At 38.9% G+C, this 16,303-nt stretch overlaps 1 protein-coding gene across 16 annotated transcripts in view; it reads left to right on the top strand.

The window, feature by feature from the left end:
* The window catches only part of LOC127976137 (latent-transforming growth factor beta-binding protein 1), a 75,547-nt gene that overhangs the window by 49,782 nt on the left and 9,462 nt on the right, over positions 1-16,303 (top strand). For 4 of the 16 annotated variants that reach the window (XM_052580322.1, XM_052580327.1, XM_052580321.1 and 1 more), the window contains 14 exons: positions 814-833; positions 2,250-2,352; positions 2,700-2,786; positions 3,614-3,739; positions 4,785-4,910; positions 6,454-6,573; positions 6,690-6,812; positions 6,963-7,085; positions 7,185-7,310; positions 7,598-7,726; positions 9,362-9,484; positions 9,597-9,728; positions 10,929-11,057; positions 15,456-15,596. In XM_052580322.1, coding sequence (XP_052436282.1) covers positions 814-833; positions 2,250-2,352; positions 2,700-2,786; positions 3,614-3,739; positions 4,785-4,910; positions 6,454-6,573; positions 6,690-6,812; positions 6,963-7,085; positions 7,185-7,310; positions 7,598-7,726; positions 9,362-9,484; positions 9,597-9,728; positions 10,929-11,057; positions 15,456-15,596 — 1,608 coding nt within the window. The remainder of the gene's footprint in view (positions 1-813; positions 834-2,249; positions 2,353-2,699; positions 2,787-3,613; positions 3,740-4,784; positions 4,911-6,453; positions 6,574-6,689; positions 6,813-6,962; positions 7,086-7,184; positions 7,311-7,597; positions 7,727-9,361; positions 9,485-9,596; positions 9,729-10,928; positions 11,058-15,455; positions 15,597-16,303) is intronic. The other 12 variants (XM_052580333.1, XM_052580329.1, XM_052580326.1 and 9 more) reach the window with 5 other exon arrangements.

Raw genomic sequence — 16,303 nt, 5'->3', positions numbered from 1 at the left:
TATATGCCTCATGCTGGATATTCCAAACGTGTTAAGGAAACCTGACAGATTCGGGTTTGTGATGCAAAGTTTATTTACATTATGGTCTGCCTGGATGCATTTTATGAAGGAGAGACACATACACACACTATAACCACACCAGCAAGAACTCTTTCACCCTCTTCCCTGTCCTTCTTTCCTTCTCTTTTAAATGTCATCACATGCACGCTTGGCACCAGGCAATGGAATGAGACTTGGCACCAGTCTGGAGAAGACTGAGATCCAAAATGTAGCCAAGCTTCTGTTGTTCCTATAGAAAGTGAACACAGGATTGTTCTCTCTTTGGCAGAGACAGAAAGTCATTAGTATTGCTTCCACCTTGCAAAACCAATGTCAAAGCTGATGAAGGATTCCAGAAGATCAGTGCATCGCATCATATTTTCTCCTTTCACTACTCTCACACAAAATGAACTGCACAGATTTTTATAGCCTCTCTGCAAAAGCAGCTCATAAAAGCATTGCACAGCTGAAAAGTGTGGTGGAGGTGGGCCAGGTTCAGAGAGAAAGTATTTGTCCTTGGGCTTTATTAAGTTTTGTCCTGTTGCTGGGAGACCGTGTTTCAAAGTTGCTCTGGAACTAAAATTGATCCACTGAAGTTCACCCTTTTATAAATTACATGACGAAATGTATGGTTTTTATTTTATTTTTCTTAAAATTAAGATGCATAGCTGGAAGCACTATTTTACTGAATTTACAAATGTGTGAGTATTTGTTTTCTAGCTTTGTGTGACAATTAATTTCTGTGTTTTTATATGACATAATGATCTGCTATAGTGCCCACAGTTCCCCGGCAGGTAGGTTGGGTTTGATTCAGCAGTAAGATCTGCTAAATACGCAGCACAGCTGATGCTTTCATGCACACATCAATGCAGCACTGCAAAATAGCAGCAGTCTTGCGTGCAGGAACTGCAAACATACAAAGCATGACATCATCATGTCATCACTACTGCATGGCCGCTGTGCGCTCAGCATTCTGCTCTACAAATGCGCGTGTATGTGTCAGTGTGCGTCCTTTGCTTTGTAAATGATTGTGTATGTTTTTTTAATTGGCCTTTATTAACATTTACAAAAGAGCAGTTTTAAGTGGAGGTTTTTAAGATTTAAAGTTTAAGGTTTAGGCTTTGGTTGTTTAAAACGGTAAAAACTTATTACGCTCAAGATGGGTCTAGACATGCAGTGTTTAGCTGGTTTGAAGCTTAATGTCTCTTCAGTTTATGAAGGATAGAGACTAAAAGTCACTGTATTATTTCAAGAGCACTCTCGAATAATTTAATTAGGCAAGATGTTTCTATGTGATCAACTCTTTGAGACCCTTTAACAGCTCAGTTTAGGAAAGCATGGCTTTCAAGTGAGATAAGCAGGCTTATTCAAGTGTTTTTGGTCTCTCTGTGGAACAAAATGGATTTGATTTCACCCTTTTTTTTTTTTTTTAAGCTTGGTTCCTCAGATTGTCACACTGGTGGAATCCTATGAAGAACTTCTAGGCACCTATTAAGTTCTCTGATGATTGTACAAAGTGTAGCCTAGAAGTTCCTTCATGTTCCTCCAGTAACCCAGTGAGGTTTTGATTCATTTCTAATGAAAAATATATATACTAAAGGATATTTGAGGGACCTCCAAAAGATGCCTAGAAGTTCTCTGAAGGATTCTGCCAGCGTAGCAATCTGAGGAACCCCATTTTGTTTCACAATTATTTATATTTTTATGGTTTAACTTTCTCATCCCAGAGCTACTGTAAATTAAGAGGTTATTCATTGTTTAGTACACGTGAGTGTGTGTGTATGAGAGAGAGGGTAAAGGGCAGGGTTGGAGAGATTGCATCTCGCTTTCTTCCACACAACTTTAGAGACTCTGTCCCAATTGCCACCTTTAGCCTTTGCAATCTATTTTCACACTTTGTTTACATAATTCTGAAAGCCTCTCAGATAGTATGCTGCATCAGTTCCAGCTTGTCTCAGTGGCCCTCTTCTCTCTGAAACCTAAAGTGATAAAGAGTATCATGGACTTTGCATGACCGCAAAGCATCAAATGTGCCATTTGGGACAGGGCCCAAAATATTTATAGCTCCGCCCACTTTAACCCCCAATGCTGTCAGAGCAGAAGCAGACTGAATTGCTTATTCCTTTGCTTAAGTTACCAATACATTTGCTGTATCTCTTTGTGGATCAGTCGATTACTATGTGTGTCATTTGTTTCTTATCTGTTTGAAGGAGCTTTATATCCACATGAGTGTTGATAGGTCAGTAGTACAGCCCGGACAGGCCCAGCTGTCACCAGGGGTATCTACAATCAGGATGGAGCCTGCCCTCCCAGGTCTCAATCCCACTTGTACTTGCACATCCCCATAATAACCTCTTCACCTCTTTTGTGACTGGATTAAATTGGAATAAATCGATTCATTTCAGATGTGTCTAAGTGGCCTAAACAAACACATCCAGATGGTGACAACAATGGGTTGATCTGTTATATGCACCTGTGGTGGTAGATGTTGGACATATTTAGTTTTTGTTTGTCATATTGAGAGAGATCATGCAATACATTTTTTCTTTTGTAAAAAATCTTGTCCATGGCATTTCGTAGGACTTCTTGGTAGACGGTTGAATGTCCTGAATCTATTTTCTTTCTCTTCCTATGTTGCCCCATTCCCTGTCACTCTTCAGAGGTAGTGGAGAAGGTGTCACCACCCGCTCCTGTGGCACTTCCACCCTCCAAAGAAAGTCAGGACATCTCCCCAACACAGCTGGCTGGTGAGTCCATCCTTTTATGTAATGTATATTTGGAATGCACATTATTACTGATTAGTCTATAGTCATGTTTTGGCTGGAAAATTACTGTTTTGTATAAATATTGTAATACTGATATACCAAAAGTAAGAATCAGTCATTTAAATCCATCTCTATTCGGCTCAGTCCTCTTGTTTTCCTATGGGCATATTTCAAGATCATGTTTTTAAAGGAAGGAAGCTCCAAACAATTTTTCTTTTAAAACGTAACAAACTCGGAATTAAAAACTGAACAGACTGCTCAGTGAAACCTAATTAGGTCTTTTGTGCTCTTTCACCTCTTGTTGATTCTTCTTCTTAACTTAATTTTTTATTATTAATCCAGGAAGTGGTAAGCAGAATGTTCAACTTTCATAGGTCAGAACAGGCCACAGCAAGCAAGGGATTAATTAGGAAGTTGCAAAGATATTTTGTTCTTTGTTTCTGAGCAGATATCTATCACAAACCCTAACATATGTAACCTTAACATTGTGTATTTTATTATCTTTGTTAACAGCAAGTCACCTAACTGTTGGCACAGAGTTAATAAACCAACTTATGCAATTCACATTCTCCAGATACGTGGTCAGCCATTCTTTCCTTCCCTCAGAGAAAGAAAAATTCATACCAAAGCCAATAAATGTCTGCTTCCAATAAGTGATGGAATGCATTACTTTTTTGTTGATTCATGTTGTCTCTGATGTTTATTTAATGCATTGCCTTTACTGTGAAAACACAAAAAATAACTTTGTTCTTTATTTTCCTCTCTCCCTCTCTCTCTCTCTCTCTCTCTCTTTATCTCTCTATTCACAGAGATTGATGAGTGTCAAGTGACACCTGATATCTGTGGTGCAGGAATCTGTTATAACACTGATGACAGCTACAAGTGCATCTGTGATGAGGGCTATAGAATAGACAGTGAGGGCATCACATGTGTAGGTGAGGGTTCAAAGGTTAAACTACTGATATTGTAGATCTCAACAGCCATTACCGTTTATAAAAACTGGTTCTCTAATTCATTCCTTTGAATTATGTAATGCATCCGTAAATCTATCATACATCCATTTGATATAGTCAGTCATTGATTAAACGGACAGTGTTTGTCAAGGAACCTCTTAAAAGGATAGTTCACCCTAAAATGAAAATCCAGTTTTAGTTCAAAACATGTATTACTTTCTTACTTTCTATCCTCTCTGGAACACAAAAAAGTAAACTCTAACTCTAGCACTCTCTATTCTAATTCTATTCTTTAAATAGTGTCATTAGACTTGCAGTCTTTTCATTTACTAACTGCTTTTTTACTAACACTAGCTTTTGTAATCTTTTTGTATTCTATTCGTTTTCTTTTTACTGATTAACAATAAAATAAATAAATTAACAATAAATAAATAAATGTAAAAAAAAACTTGCTAAGTGCACTGCGTTAAGCTAACTGAGATTTGTAATCGCACTTGCATGTCATTGCTTTTTTGTTGTTTTTGACTGCTTCCATTGTTTTCAACTGTAAGTCGCTTTGGACAAAAGCGTATGCTCTACTAAATGTAAATGTAGGTATTTTGAAAATATTTTTGCCCACACAATGAAAGCCAATGGGGTCCAAAACAAAATTAAATAATGACAACAAAATGTTTTATTTGATATTCCAACAAAGAATGCAAAATTATTCTTTTGGGTGAACTTTTCATTTAAGAAAACATCATTTTAGTCACTATAATATCTAATGATCTAAAACAGAACCAAACATTGATTACAATGCGCGTTTCTCTGTAGAAATAGTCATATTTATATTTAATTTTACTAATCTTCACTTCATTTTTAGACACAATTTTAAGTATATGCCTGATTTTGTAAGACGTCTATGCTTCTAAATCCAGGTGATGAAATCTTAGTAGGTTATATGCTATGAAAACACTAGATTCAAGTTTGTGTCTTAAACTGCCTGCAAAGACAGATCTATCAATTACATAATGATTATTTTTGACAGATGTCGACGAGTGTGCAGAGAGCCCAAGTTTGTGTGCTAATGGTCACTGTCAGAACACTCCAGGCGGATTCCTGTGTGCGTGTGAGCCTGGCTTCATGCCTAACGAGAAGGGCACCAGCTGCTCTGGTAATTACGAGACTGTCCCATTTAAACTCACTGGTGTACACAAACACACAGAGTAGGGTTCACAATCTTTGAGTGGACATAGATTTACCATTGAATTATTTATTTTGTGGACAGGAGAAGAAACATGTCCCGTTTGGAAGTTTGAAGGTCTGTATTTTTCCTCGTGTGCCATTAGCAGTCCTCTCCTTCCACTTTCTTGGCCCTTATTTTGATCCAGACAGGTCAGCACTCATATGAAGTCTGCTTTTGGTCTTGAACCGCGATGTGGTTGTCTAAATACAGGCACAGCTCTGTCTCTTTCTCAACTCCAAATACATCCTGTGTGTGTGTGTGTGTGTGTGTCATTAGCTGGTTTTCAGGGTTTGCAGACGAGGTAGAAACCACCTCCCTGTGACACACTTTGAGGTTTGTGGAGGAAGAAGAGGGGTATTATCGTACCCTCAACCGAGTCACCCAAATACCTCAGCACTGCTGCAGATGAGAAAATGTTCACGATACTTGGAAAACACATCTTCTCATATTAGGAAATCCAGAGTACAAGACATCTGGAAACTCCTGCCCAGAGTTACTCATTACATCCATTTAAACTGATATGGCCAGCTCATTGGTTTCTCTGGTTAACTGGTTTAACAGTTCCAGTAATATCCTCTTTTAGTTTCATAGCAGTTACACATTTAGGAATGTGTCCCACCTTTATTCCACAATCCGCATTTGTGAAACTCCTACGGAATGGGGAGCGTCAGCCCTTTAATGCATTTGTTTGTTTGCTCAATCCCAGTCTATGAGACAGATATTATTTCATTTTTGATCTGGGAGATTGATTTTTACTATTTGATTATGCACAATAATGGTGTTTTCTTCATTTCACTCATTTGTGCACTTCATTGTGCTCATAGCACCGCTAAACCTCAGCTCCAGCATTATTTGTAAATTCGGGGTTACTGAATTCAAGTTCTAGGTAGGTTGGAGATTTGTTATGGGATTTTATACCTCAATATGTGACCTTGTAATTCAAAGAACATTGCAAAACATTGTTTTAAGTGTTAAAAATGTGTCCTCATAAATACAGCTGTCTGCTTTAATGTAAAGCTCTTTAAAAATCTGTTGTGGTGGTGATTAGGTGATGTGTTTTCACACTCTAACTGCTTTAATGTAACACATCCATTCAGTGTAGAGATGAAGTATCGTTGGCAGCCGCTGGAAGCAATGAGAAAGGCGAATGGATGGTTGAGCATGTAGAAGTTAGAAGGCATGGTGCCATAGTACATCACAGTTCCACAGTTAAGAGGTTTTTCTTGGAGTAACTTCATTAATAAAGGTGTAGCAGGGAGATGGAGAACAAAATTAGCTTTCCTGCACATCTTGAGTCAATGGTTTCCTTTTCTCCTCACAGCAGGACAGCAATAGCTCCCACCAATAACAACAGACCTTTCTATCAAACCTTCACAGCTTGTACATGCAGACTCTCCACTGGCTGGATGGATATCATGAACTTGTATATGATTTTGAATAAGTCTGTTCATCTCTGCTTGTGTTTATGTAGATATCGATGAATGTCAGGATGGAAGAGCATGTCCGTCCGGTCTCTGCTATAACACTCTGGGCTCTTTCATGTGTTCTCCTTGTCCGGATGGATTTGAAGGGAGAAATGGCCAGTGTGTTGGTAATAAGCCTTTTTTTTTTTTTTTGTATGTTAGCACAGCTACTTTTTGACTAATGAGGGGGCCTTTATAAATGTCTTTCTTCAAATGTATTGTGTGCATGACCTTCTCTTTGCAGATATAAATGAGTGTCTGGATGAAAAAGTATGCGCTCATGGTCAGTGCTTCAATCGGGAGGGCTATTTTGTTTGTACATGTGATGAAGGATTCTCGCTCACTCCTGATGGCAAGGCCTGCATAGGTACTACCCTTCCACAGTTCAGCAGCCTTTAGTATTTTTCAAAGATTCGGTTTGTCTTTATCTTGTCTAACAAATGACAGATAAGCCTCTCCAACAGCTAAAAACAGATAAAATGCAAGTGAGCAAACTGCAAATTTGTGTGCATCACAGACATTGACGAATGCCAGGATGACAGCGTGTGCATCCAAGGTCACTGTCAGAACACAGAGGGGTCATTTATCTGCAACTGTGAACCTGGCTTTATATTGTCGTCCACAGGAGACCAATGTAACGGTAAGAGGGTGCATGTGTGTGATATGTAGTCATGTATTCATTTTAAGGGCATCTGGGATTGATTCTATGTGCAATGTTGAAATATTTTGATGTTTACAGATGTGGATGAGTGTTTGGAGTTATCTCAGACCTGTGATGGTGTGGGGCAGTGCATCAATATCTTGGGATCTTACCAGTGCAACTGTCCACATGGATATAGACAAGTTAACGGCACAAGCTGCCAAGGTGATAATGTACTATATATAAAATGCATTTTTTATTTAAGTGTGCTTAAAGCACATGGATGAGCAATTTGATACAATTAAAAAGTCCTGCTGAAATAGATTATACAATATTTTGGGAACTTTTTAGATGATAAGGATAGAAAACCAGTTGGCTGCCCAGATTAAAGCAAACTTGCTAGGAGTCTAGCTAGACCAGCTTGGCCATTCTGGGTGATCATCTTAAACCAGCTAAGACCAGAAAACCAATTTAGGAATACTGTTACTGATTTCATCCCTCAATTCTTATAGATGTTGATGAGTGTGAGGATGAGACACAGCTGTGCGTCCCCAACGGAGAGTGTTTGAACACAGAGGGTTCGTTCCTGTGTGTGTGTGATGCCGGCTTTGTGTCCACTTGGGATCCACCAGGCTGTGAGGGTACGTACACACACATTCTCTCATCAATGCATCCTGCTGTGGTTTGTCCTGATTCTCAGCAGTGCTGTGTTGATATTTATCTGATGTTTAGGCAAAATTAATCTGTTGCTTTGTTGAAAAGTCCCAGTGTTTGGCAGCACAAGAGAGAGTGAGAGAAAGAAAGGGATTGTGTGTCTAACAGTGTTGTGGGTAACGCGTTACAAAGTAACGCGTTAGAGTACTCTAATTACTTTTTTCCTGAAATTTGTAACTTAACGCGTTAGTTCCGTGCGTAAGTAATCAGTAACTTCGTTATTTTTTTAAAAAAAGTAATCCGTTATTTTAAGGAAAGGAAAATCCCGTCTGCAGCCTGCTTTTTGTCAGAAAGTAGTCCTAGGTCTACTGTGCCACCTGCGGATGTATCAGCGGAGCCGAAGCTCTGTGATCGTAAAGTCAATGGCTGTGATGCGTCTGTGCCCTGCGCCTGACCCTGTGTGTGTGTGTGGGTTTTTTTTTTTTTTTTTTCGAACTCCCGGCAAGATAGCAGAGAGGACAGCGTTTGGTTTATGGAAGTACGCACATTATTTTCAATTTGTCAACGAAAAAGAAAAGAACATAACGGTAAAATGCACACTCTGCTTTGGTGAAAAGCTTCTGTCGACCGCCAAAAATTCTACCTCAAATTTAACGCTACGTTTTAATCACTACTTTGAAGAGTAAATGTAAGAGGACTGTGTTAAAGCGAATTTAGGCTTGTGACTGTGAGTGACACTTTAATAATAATTAGTTCGGCTATTAAGCGATTTGTCATTTGCCTGTGTGGCAGTGAAGGATTTAATTCGGTTTGTTATCATTTTTGTTTGACAGGCAGCTGTTAATTTCTGTTAGATCTTTGGCTGGCTGGTTGTTCATCATTTCTAAATGGATTTAAATCTGCAAGCCTGTTTAAGGTTGTGTTTACAAGTAAGCATACTTGTACTTTGATAACTGCATTATTTAAAGTTAAAGAAAAATCAGGAGTTATCTTGTGGTGCTCATAATATACAGTAGCCTAGGCTACCCGGGCTGGGTTACGTTAGGTGCGAATTTTGATTAATAATATGTTCTGTGATAATAAATAAATAAAACGCCATGTGGAATAGCCGATTGCTGACTGTCTTTCCTGTTATTGTTATCCTGCAGTGTTAATTTAGTCGGATGACTGACGTTATTCATTGTCGGGAGTCACGACTTCTAGGTGCATTTAAAGGGGCCGGGGGCTCTGTCTGTCGTGTGTGAGCCGCTGCAAACGGCTTTTAATTTTTGGTAACGCATGAGTACTCTAACGCGTTACTTTTATGAATAGGTAACGCTGTATCATAACTGATTACTTTTAATTGATGGTAACGTTGTAACCTAACTAACTACTTTCCAAAGTAACTATACCCAACACTGGTGTCTAATGGGTTTCACATATGAGCCAATGTTATTTTTCCTCTGGTGGGACGTGTGTATGTGTTCCTGGGGCCCAGTGAGGTGCCAGAGTTGTTTTAAATGCCCCGTCCAGCAGTAAAATGGGGAGAAGGAAGCATTTGAGCTGAATGTCTAGACAAAGCGAAATATATTACATAAAATGACCTACTCAAAACCCCAATGTGTGTGTGCCTGCTTTTTCAGATGTAGATGAATGTGGGGATGGCAGCAGATGTGTAAATGGTACCTGTTCAAACACAGAGGGCTCATATCTCTGCCATTGTGAAGCAGGCTACCGCCTGGAGCCAACCAATCAGACGTGCCAGGGTAAAAATCTAGAATCAAAATCATTTTGCTTTTTCTGTATCATCCTCCACCCAGAAGCTCTTTGTTGATTGGCTTATTAGTGTGCTGATTGGTTGGTTATGCTGTCTGTTAGATATTGATGAGTGTGCTGACTTGGGGACGTCTATTTGTGGGGTTTGGGCCTGTCAGAACACACTGGGCTCTTACCGATGTGAGGCACCCTGCCCACCTGGCCTTTCTCGAGGCGAACATGGCGTCTGCAATGGTGAGCACCCATGGGCACCAGCTTCAGCCGTGACGTCACCGCCATTGCTCCACCCAGCTCACATTGTTGTACTGCACATCTCCATATTCTGTTCCTGTTCAGAGCTGTTTGTTTTGTCTCTTGTGGCTTAATCGTTTGCTAATTAACACTGCAGACTGCAATTATGTTTTCAATCAGACATACTCATTGTGGCGAGTGGGGCGAGGCCGAGAGGCGTGGGAACGAGGAGTGAGGCCAGGTGTAGTGATTGGAGATGAGCTACACCTGCGCCCCACCGCCAGTATCGAGTCCCACGTAGGAGATGGAAGGATATAAAACTGGAGTGACAACCGTGAAGGACGAGAGAGGACCAGGCCTGGGACATTATTTTATGTTTTGGCTTTTATTTGTGCGCGTCAGTCGCCGTGAGGGGCTGACATGCTGTTTTGTTTATTTTTGAATATTAAAGTCTTTATTTGATTGTGAAAAAATAAACAAAACAGCGCGTCAGCCCCTCACGGCGACTGACGCGCACAAATAAAAGCCAAAACATAAAATAATGTCCCAGGCCTGGTCCTCTCTCGTCCTTCACGGTTGTCACTCCAGTTTTATATCCTTCCATCTCCTACGTGGGACTCGATACTGGCGGTGGGGCGCAGGTGTAGCTCATCTCCAATCACTACACCTGGCCTCACTCCTCGTTTCCACGCCTCTCGGCCCCGCCCCACTCGCCACACTCATCCTCATTCCATTTCCATTCAAGTATTGTTTTTGTTCATATACACACTACTGTTTGTAAGTTAGGGGTCAGGAAAGGAATTAATACTTTTAATCAGAACGAATGCATTTAATTGCACATTTTAATGTCATAAAGGATTTCTATATCAAATAATAGATTTATATATCTATTGAACTTTCTATTCATCAAAGCAAGCCTGGAAAAAACTGTATCACGGTTTCCAGAAAAGCAGCACATCAGCATATTAGAATGATTTCTGAAGAATCATGTGACACTGAAACCTTTTCCAAGAACTTTAAACCGATCTTACTTCACTTATCCTAAACTTCTTCAATAGTAGTGTGTGTAATTTAATACCTATACTATTTTGTTCTTTCTCTCATCGCTTCATCTCTGCCCAGTCCAGCACACAAAAAGCTCTAATATCTCCCGTTTTCTGTCTTATTGTCTCTCTCTCTCTCTCTCTCTCTCTCTCGTTCTAGATGTGGATGAGTGTACTCTGAATGAGAATACCTGTGGAAGTCATGGTGTTTGTCAGAATACAATAGGCTCCTTCAGCTGCCAGTGCGACCCAGGATTCAAGGACTCTCAGGATGGGCAGGGTTGTGTGGGTACGTTCTTTCCAACCTTCCTAGTTGCTGTTATTTTAATTCCATAGTTAAAAAAAATATGCTAAAATTTACACTATTCAATGAATTATCACTATTAGAAAGCTTACTGGAACTTGACAGCTAAAGTGTTGTCGTTGCTTCTTGTTAAAGGGATAGTTCATCCAAAAATGAAAAATCTATCATTTATCTTCATGTAGTTTAAAACCTGCATGACTTTCTTTTCCCCATCAACCACAAATAAAAAAACTTCTGGCAGTTAATCCTGCTGCAGTATGTCTTTAAGTGTAAATGTGTGCAGAGGAAGGAATGATTTATATGATAATATTGTGGTCTATTCCTCACAGAATGCTAATGTGTGACTTTAAAAGACTGATAAACAATGGCACACAAGATATGTGGAGTACATTTCTGGTGATTCGACCAACAAAGTAGAATAAAAATGCTTTTTTAGACCATGGATTAGACTGGAGTCTTCATCTCAGTCAAGGATACATTATTTTAAACATTTGTCAAAATACTGTTCAATTCTTTCTTGTCCTCTTGGAGACAAGAATTGAACTGACAGACGTCACGTGTGCTATGGTGTGTTTGTAAAGCTCTTGTCCTGACAGACATGTAAACCAGAGCTGGAGAGGCCAGCACTCGCTGAGATTTTTTGCCACTTCCCCTCAGACAACATAAAAAAGATGGCAGACGCTTTGCTAGAGCCATGATTGATGTGAGTGTTTAGTTTCCTCCAGTCTGAGGGTGGACGGCTCAGACCCCGGTAATGTTTAAAACACAGCAACCGGGGTGAAACACATCAGTGGTCCCCACATACACACATAGACACATTAATACGCTGACACAGAGTCAAGTCCTATTAAAGTGATGGAGCCACATGTATTTATGTGGCCTGGTGTTTAGAGGTCTGGAGCTGGTGGCTGTATTAAAATAACACAGTGTTCTTGTGCAGCCCACCTTCTGAAAGAGAGTAAGAGCAGAGACAAAGTTTCACTTTTAGTATGCGAGTAGGGATGGGTGGTACGTGCAAAAATAATTTATGGATAATCATAATTAGATTATCGTTAAATGAGATGGAAAGATGGATAATTTTTAATCTTTAATTTTACATTCAATTATACATTAAATTATCCCACATGTCTATTTAATGTGTGTATATATATGTATGTATAGAATATGTAAAGAGAAAGAAATGTTAAAATTATTATTGTTGCAGTCTTCAGTGTCCCATGATCCTTTAGAAATCATTCTTATATGCTAATATTCTAATATTTCTTATTATTTTCACCTTTGAAAACAGTATCTAAACATTTTTTACGTTTTTCTTTTTAATTTTATTTTAGGATTTGTTGATTCATTAAAGTTACAATTTTTCAAAGTTAAAAGTAAAAATTATTAAATTTGTATCAATTATTTTTGCTCAATTTAAATCATCCTCGCTGAATAAATTTTTAATTTCTTTCAAAAACATAACATAATATTAAATTATTAGATTTATACTGCTATATACAGTATATGCCTATAATTCTTCTGACATGTGCTCAGTTTGTGATTAGTTTGAGCAGAGAATTATTCATACAAACCCGCACTCTCTCTTCAGTCTCTGAACAGAGGTTGTTTGTCTTGCCGGCTTATGTAACTGGCCACAAACAGCCTCCATCGTTTCTGGTTTCCCACGGCAATAACACACACTACACACAAACGCTAATACACACAGGACATGCATTCCTCTTTTCCTCCCACTTCTCTCTATTCTCTTTCTACTCTTATCCATTCTTCCATCTCCCTCCTCAGTTTCTCTCCTTACCACATCCCTTACTCTTTCTCTTCCTCTCCTATCCCTTTGTCCTCCAATTATCTAGAAAGACATAGATCTCAGACTTAATAAAATGCTTCGCGACACGATTCCAGCAACAAGAACTTTTTCTTTTTATAGTGAAACCGAGCATTTTATGTAACAACATCACAACATGCTTTTCTGTCCCATTAGTGAAAGTAATAGTTGAGAAAGCCGCTAAATGCGAACCTGTATCACCCTTGTGAGCACCTAAGTCTAATATGTCTTAAGAATCCACTAGGTCAGCTTTCCTTGCCCCATGCAGTCGCCGAACAAAATCAATGATATATGATCTATAGACATTTCTAAATATAATTTTTAGCCCTTTCTGTACAAGCCAGCTTCCCTGTGTGTCTTGGGCTGTTTTAATAAAGCAAAATGATAACATCTAATAATTTTCCAGAGACTGAACATCTTAACTCCTTATGTAACTGAAAAAAAAATAATAAACTAAAGCATTATGGAAAACCTATTCTGAATTAATTTCTTGGTTCCAGTTGTTGCTTAAAAAAAGTAAATTGCATCTTTATAAACTTTACAGAGACTGAGTTTTTCTTTCCTCCATACACATCCACCTATAAATACAGAACATTTAATTACCACCTATAAATAGATGTTTTGATGGTTTACAAATTTAAATTAAAATACAAAAAATATATCTGCATACTGTATAAAAAGTTTTTTTTTCTTTTTTTTCAAAGAAATTTTAAGAAAAGGTACGTTTCATCAGGGAAAGATAAGATTGAAGCACTTCAAAGATTCAAAGTTCGTGAACCTTAGGTACATGAAACTGATTCATTTCAAGGAGTAGGAAAGGATTGCCGTTTAGTAAGTGTGTCACGTGTTGATTCTGTAGCTGCTCTGACAAGATTCAGTGAAGGATTTGTCAGACTGATTTAAAATGGTAATCTCTGTGTTTGTGAGTTTTCTTAGGGAATCATTTGTTGATCCAGTTCATAAGAACGCTTTGATTGTAACTCAAAAATGCGCTCACTGTATGTTTTTCTTCTGAGAAAATCACAGTTAAAGTATAATTTCTTTTGTCGTGACGCTGTATATTAAGCAACAGTGCAGAAAGCACCCAAACTCTTTTGTGTGTAGAAAATGATCCAGTCAAACCCTACTCTAATCTGGAGTGCATGGAAAAATGCTAGTATATATCAGTACAGTAATACATCAGATCGTATCTGTCTTTTAAATTGTTTATCTGGCACTGACGTCCATTTCCAACTTTTTATCATTCCCTAGTGGTGCAGCACCCACGCTGCTGCTGACTTCAGACGACCGTTTAACACTCCCAGGCTCATTGACGAGCTGGCCCACCATCACTGAGCGGGTCTGGAGTGTGTACGTGTGTGCGTTTGGCGGGATGGCTCCATTAGAGCATTCAGAGTCTATTGCACATAAAGGCTCTCCACACAAGTTGATTTATTGCATCCTTTTGTATGTGGTTCTCTGAGATGATTGATAAAAGCAAGGGAATGAGAGTCACAGATGTGTGGAGCATTGAGAAGAAAAGAGAAAGAACAGAGTAGACAGGAGGAGAAAGCCTTGTTGCAGGAAGTAGACACTTGCATTATAGTGCTACTTTGGTCATCATAAATTCAAGCTGTCAGAGGCAATCGGCAGAAAAATGGGGCTGTTTTATTTACTGAAGTCAGCTGTGTACATTGTTTGTCATTGCTTTATGAGGTTCCCAAAAGCCACAGTTTTGATAAGGAAAATGAATGAAAACTGTGCAGAAGGCTCTGAGCCAATCAGAAATGATCAACTATGACTAGATAATGACCAGTGTTTCACAAACTTTAGAGTTGACGTAAGTTTGTGGTTGTAGAACGTCTGGTCAGAAATCTGGTGAAACGGCGTCTTGTGTACTTTTTGTATTTGCTATTTTTGTACTTGTAGAATTATCGTTGTTATTAAGTATCATACTTGTAGTCCATAGAACTTTTGTGCTATATTTTTCGAATCTTTAAAAAACATCATATAAAACATATAATGCGAGCAACAGATCAAAAGTTATTCACTGATCCTCCACTCCAGTGAGCTGTTATCTCAAGAACCACTTGCGACCAGATTGAGTGAGTGAAATGAATTTTTCAACTGAAATTCTTTTTAATGAACCGGTCGAAATGGAGTGAACTATTCCTTTTAAACTAGAAGCCTGTTAATGGTATTCAGCAATATTGAACTGACTGTAACACTATTAGATGAGGACTGAACTGACTTCATTTTCTACGGGGCTGCTTTACCATTAAACTGAACTACTTTCATAAAATGATGAACTGAATCAACACTGAACTGACCTCCCTAAATAATGACACTTGTTTTTTAGATCTGCTTTACGTCAGAATTCATATCTGCATCATTGAATAATTATTCTCCTGTTTATCCCTGCAAAGCTGCTTTGAAACAATCTGTATTGTATAAAACGCAATATAAATAAAGGTGACTTGACTTTTGTAGAAAAGCAAATGATCTCATCCAGCACAAAACAGACTCCTGCAGATCAGATTGTATCTTCGGTTCAATGATAAAACACATTTTCTTGCCTGCAGATGTGAACGAGTGTGAGCTGCTCGGGAATGTGTGTGGTGAGGCCACCTGTGAGAATCGTGAAGGCACCTTCCTGTGTTTGTGTCCCGATGAGATGCAAGAATTTGATTCGAACTCGGCCAAATGCTTCTCTACACCACCAGGTAAAGTTGTAGCCTACTGTAAACCACCACCACAATGTGATCAACTAATTCATTGTCCTACAGAAATCCCACAAACAGTTAACCCAAACCTACAAGACCTACAGGTGGCCATAGATTGCCTTTTATCTGGACAGATGACCCCTGTCCTCCTCCTACGAAACATCTTATCTTCACTGTATACCTGAAACGATTCTGAGGCTCACGTTTTAATCTCAGTGTTAGAGATCCTCTAGTGCAACAGGACATTAACTTCATATCATCAGGGGCCAGCTCTGAGTCGACCAGAAGGAGGCAAGGCATGATGAATGGGGTTCTAAATGATCTGGCAGGAGAGAAATGAGATTCAGTCTGAGGATAACAGAGGGACCAAAGCACTATGGGGCCCAAAGCACGTAAGAGCCAAAAAGAAGCTCCCACGCTCAGATAAAAAAAGACCAGTACAGAGAGATGTACAAGACGACCCATCAGAATGAGATCACTGCTTTTGAAAGTCTAGACAACTCTTAAAGATTTCCTGATTGGATTTGTGATAGTTTCTTTTATTGTTTGTCCACTTTAGACATTCTACTATCTATAAGTCAACTAACTCTCCTTAAAGTATTTGTGGACTGTTAGATGACATGTACTTATTATTACTTTAGTCAGTAGAATGTGTGTTGGAGGGCCATCAACAAAGTTTTAGCAGTCTACTAATACTTGCAAAGTTA

The sequence above is a fragment of the Carassius gibelio genome, chromosome B17, assembly GCF_023724105.1.
Source record: "Carassius gibelio isolate Cgi1373 ecotype wild population from Czech Republic chromosome B17, carGib1.2-hapl.c, whole genome shotgun sequence".
Taxonomy (NCBI): Eukaryota; Metazoa; Chordata; class Actinopteri; order Cypriniformes; family Cyprinidae; genus Carassius; species Carassius gibelio.
Note: the sequence above shows the minus strand (reverse complement) of the source record. Positions and strands in the feature narration are given on the sequence as shown.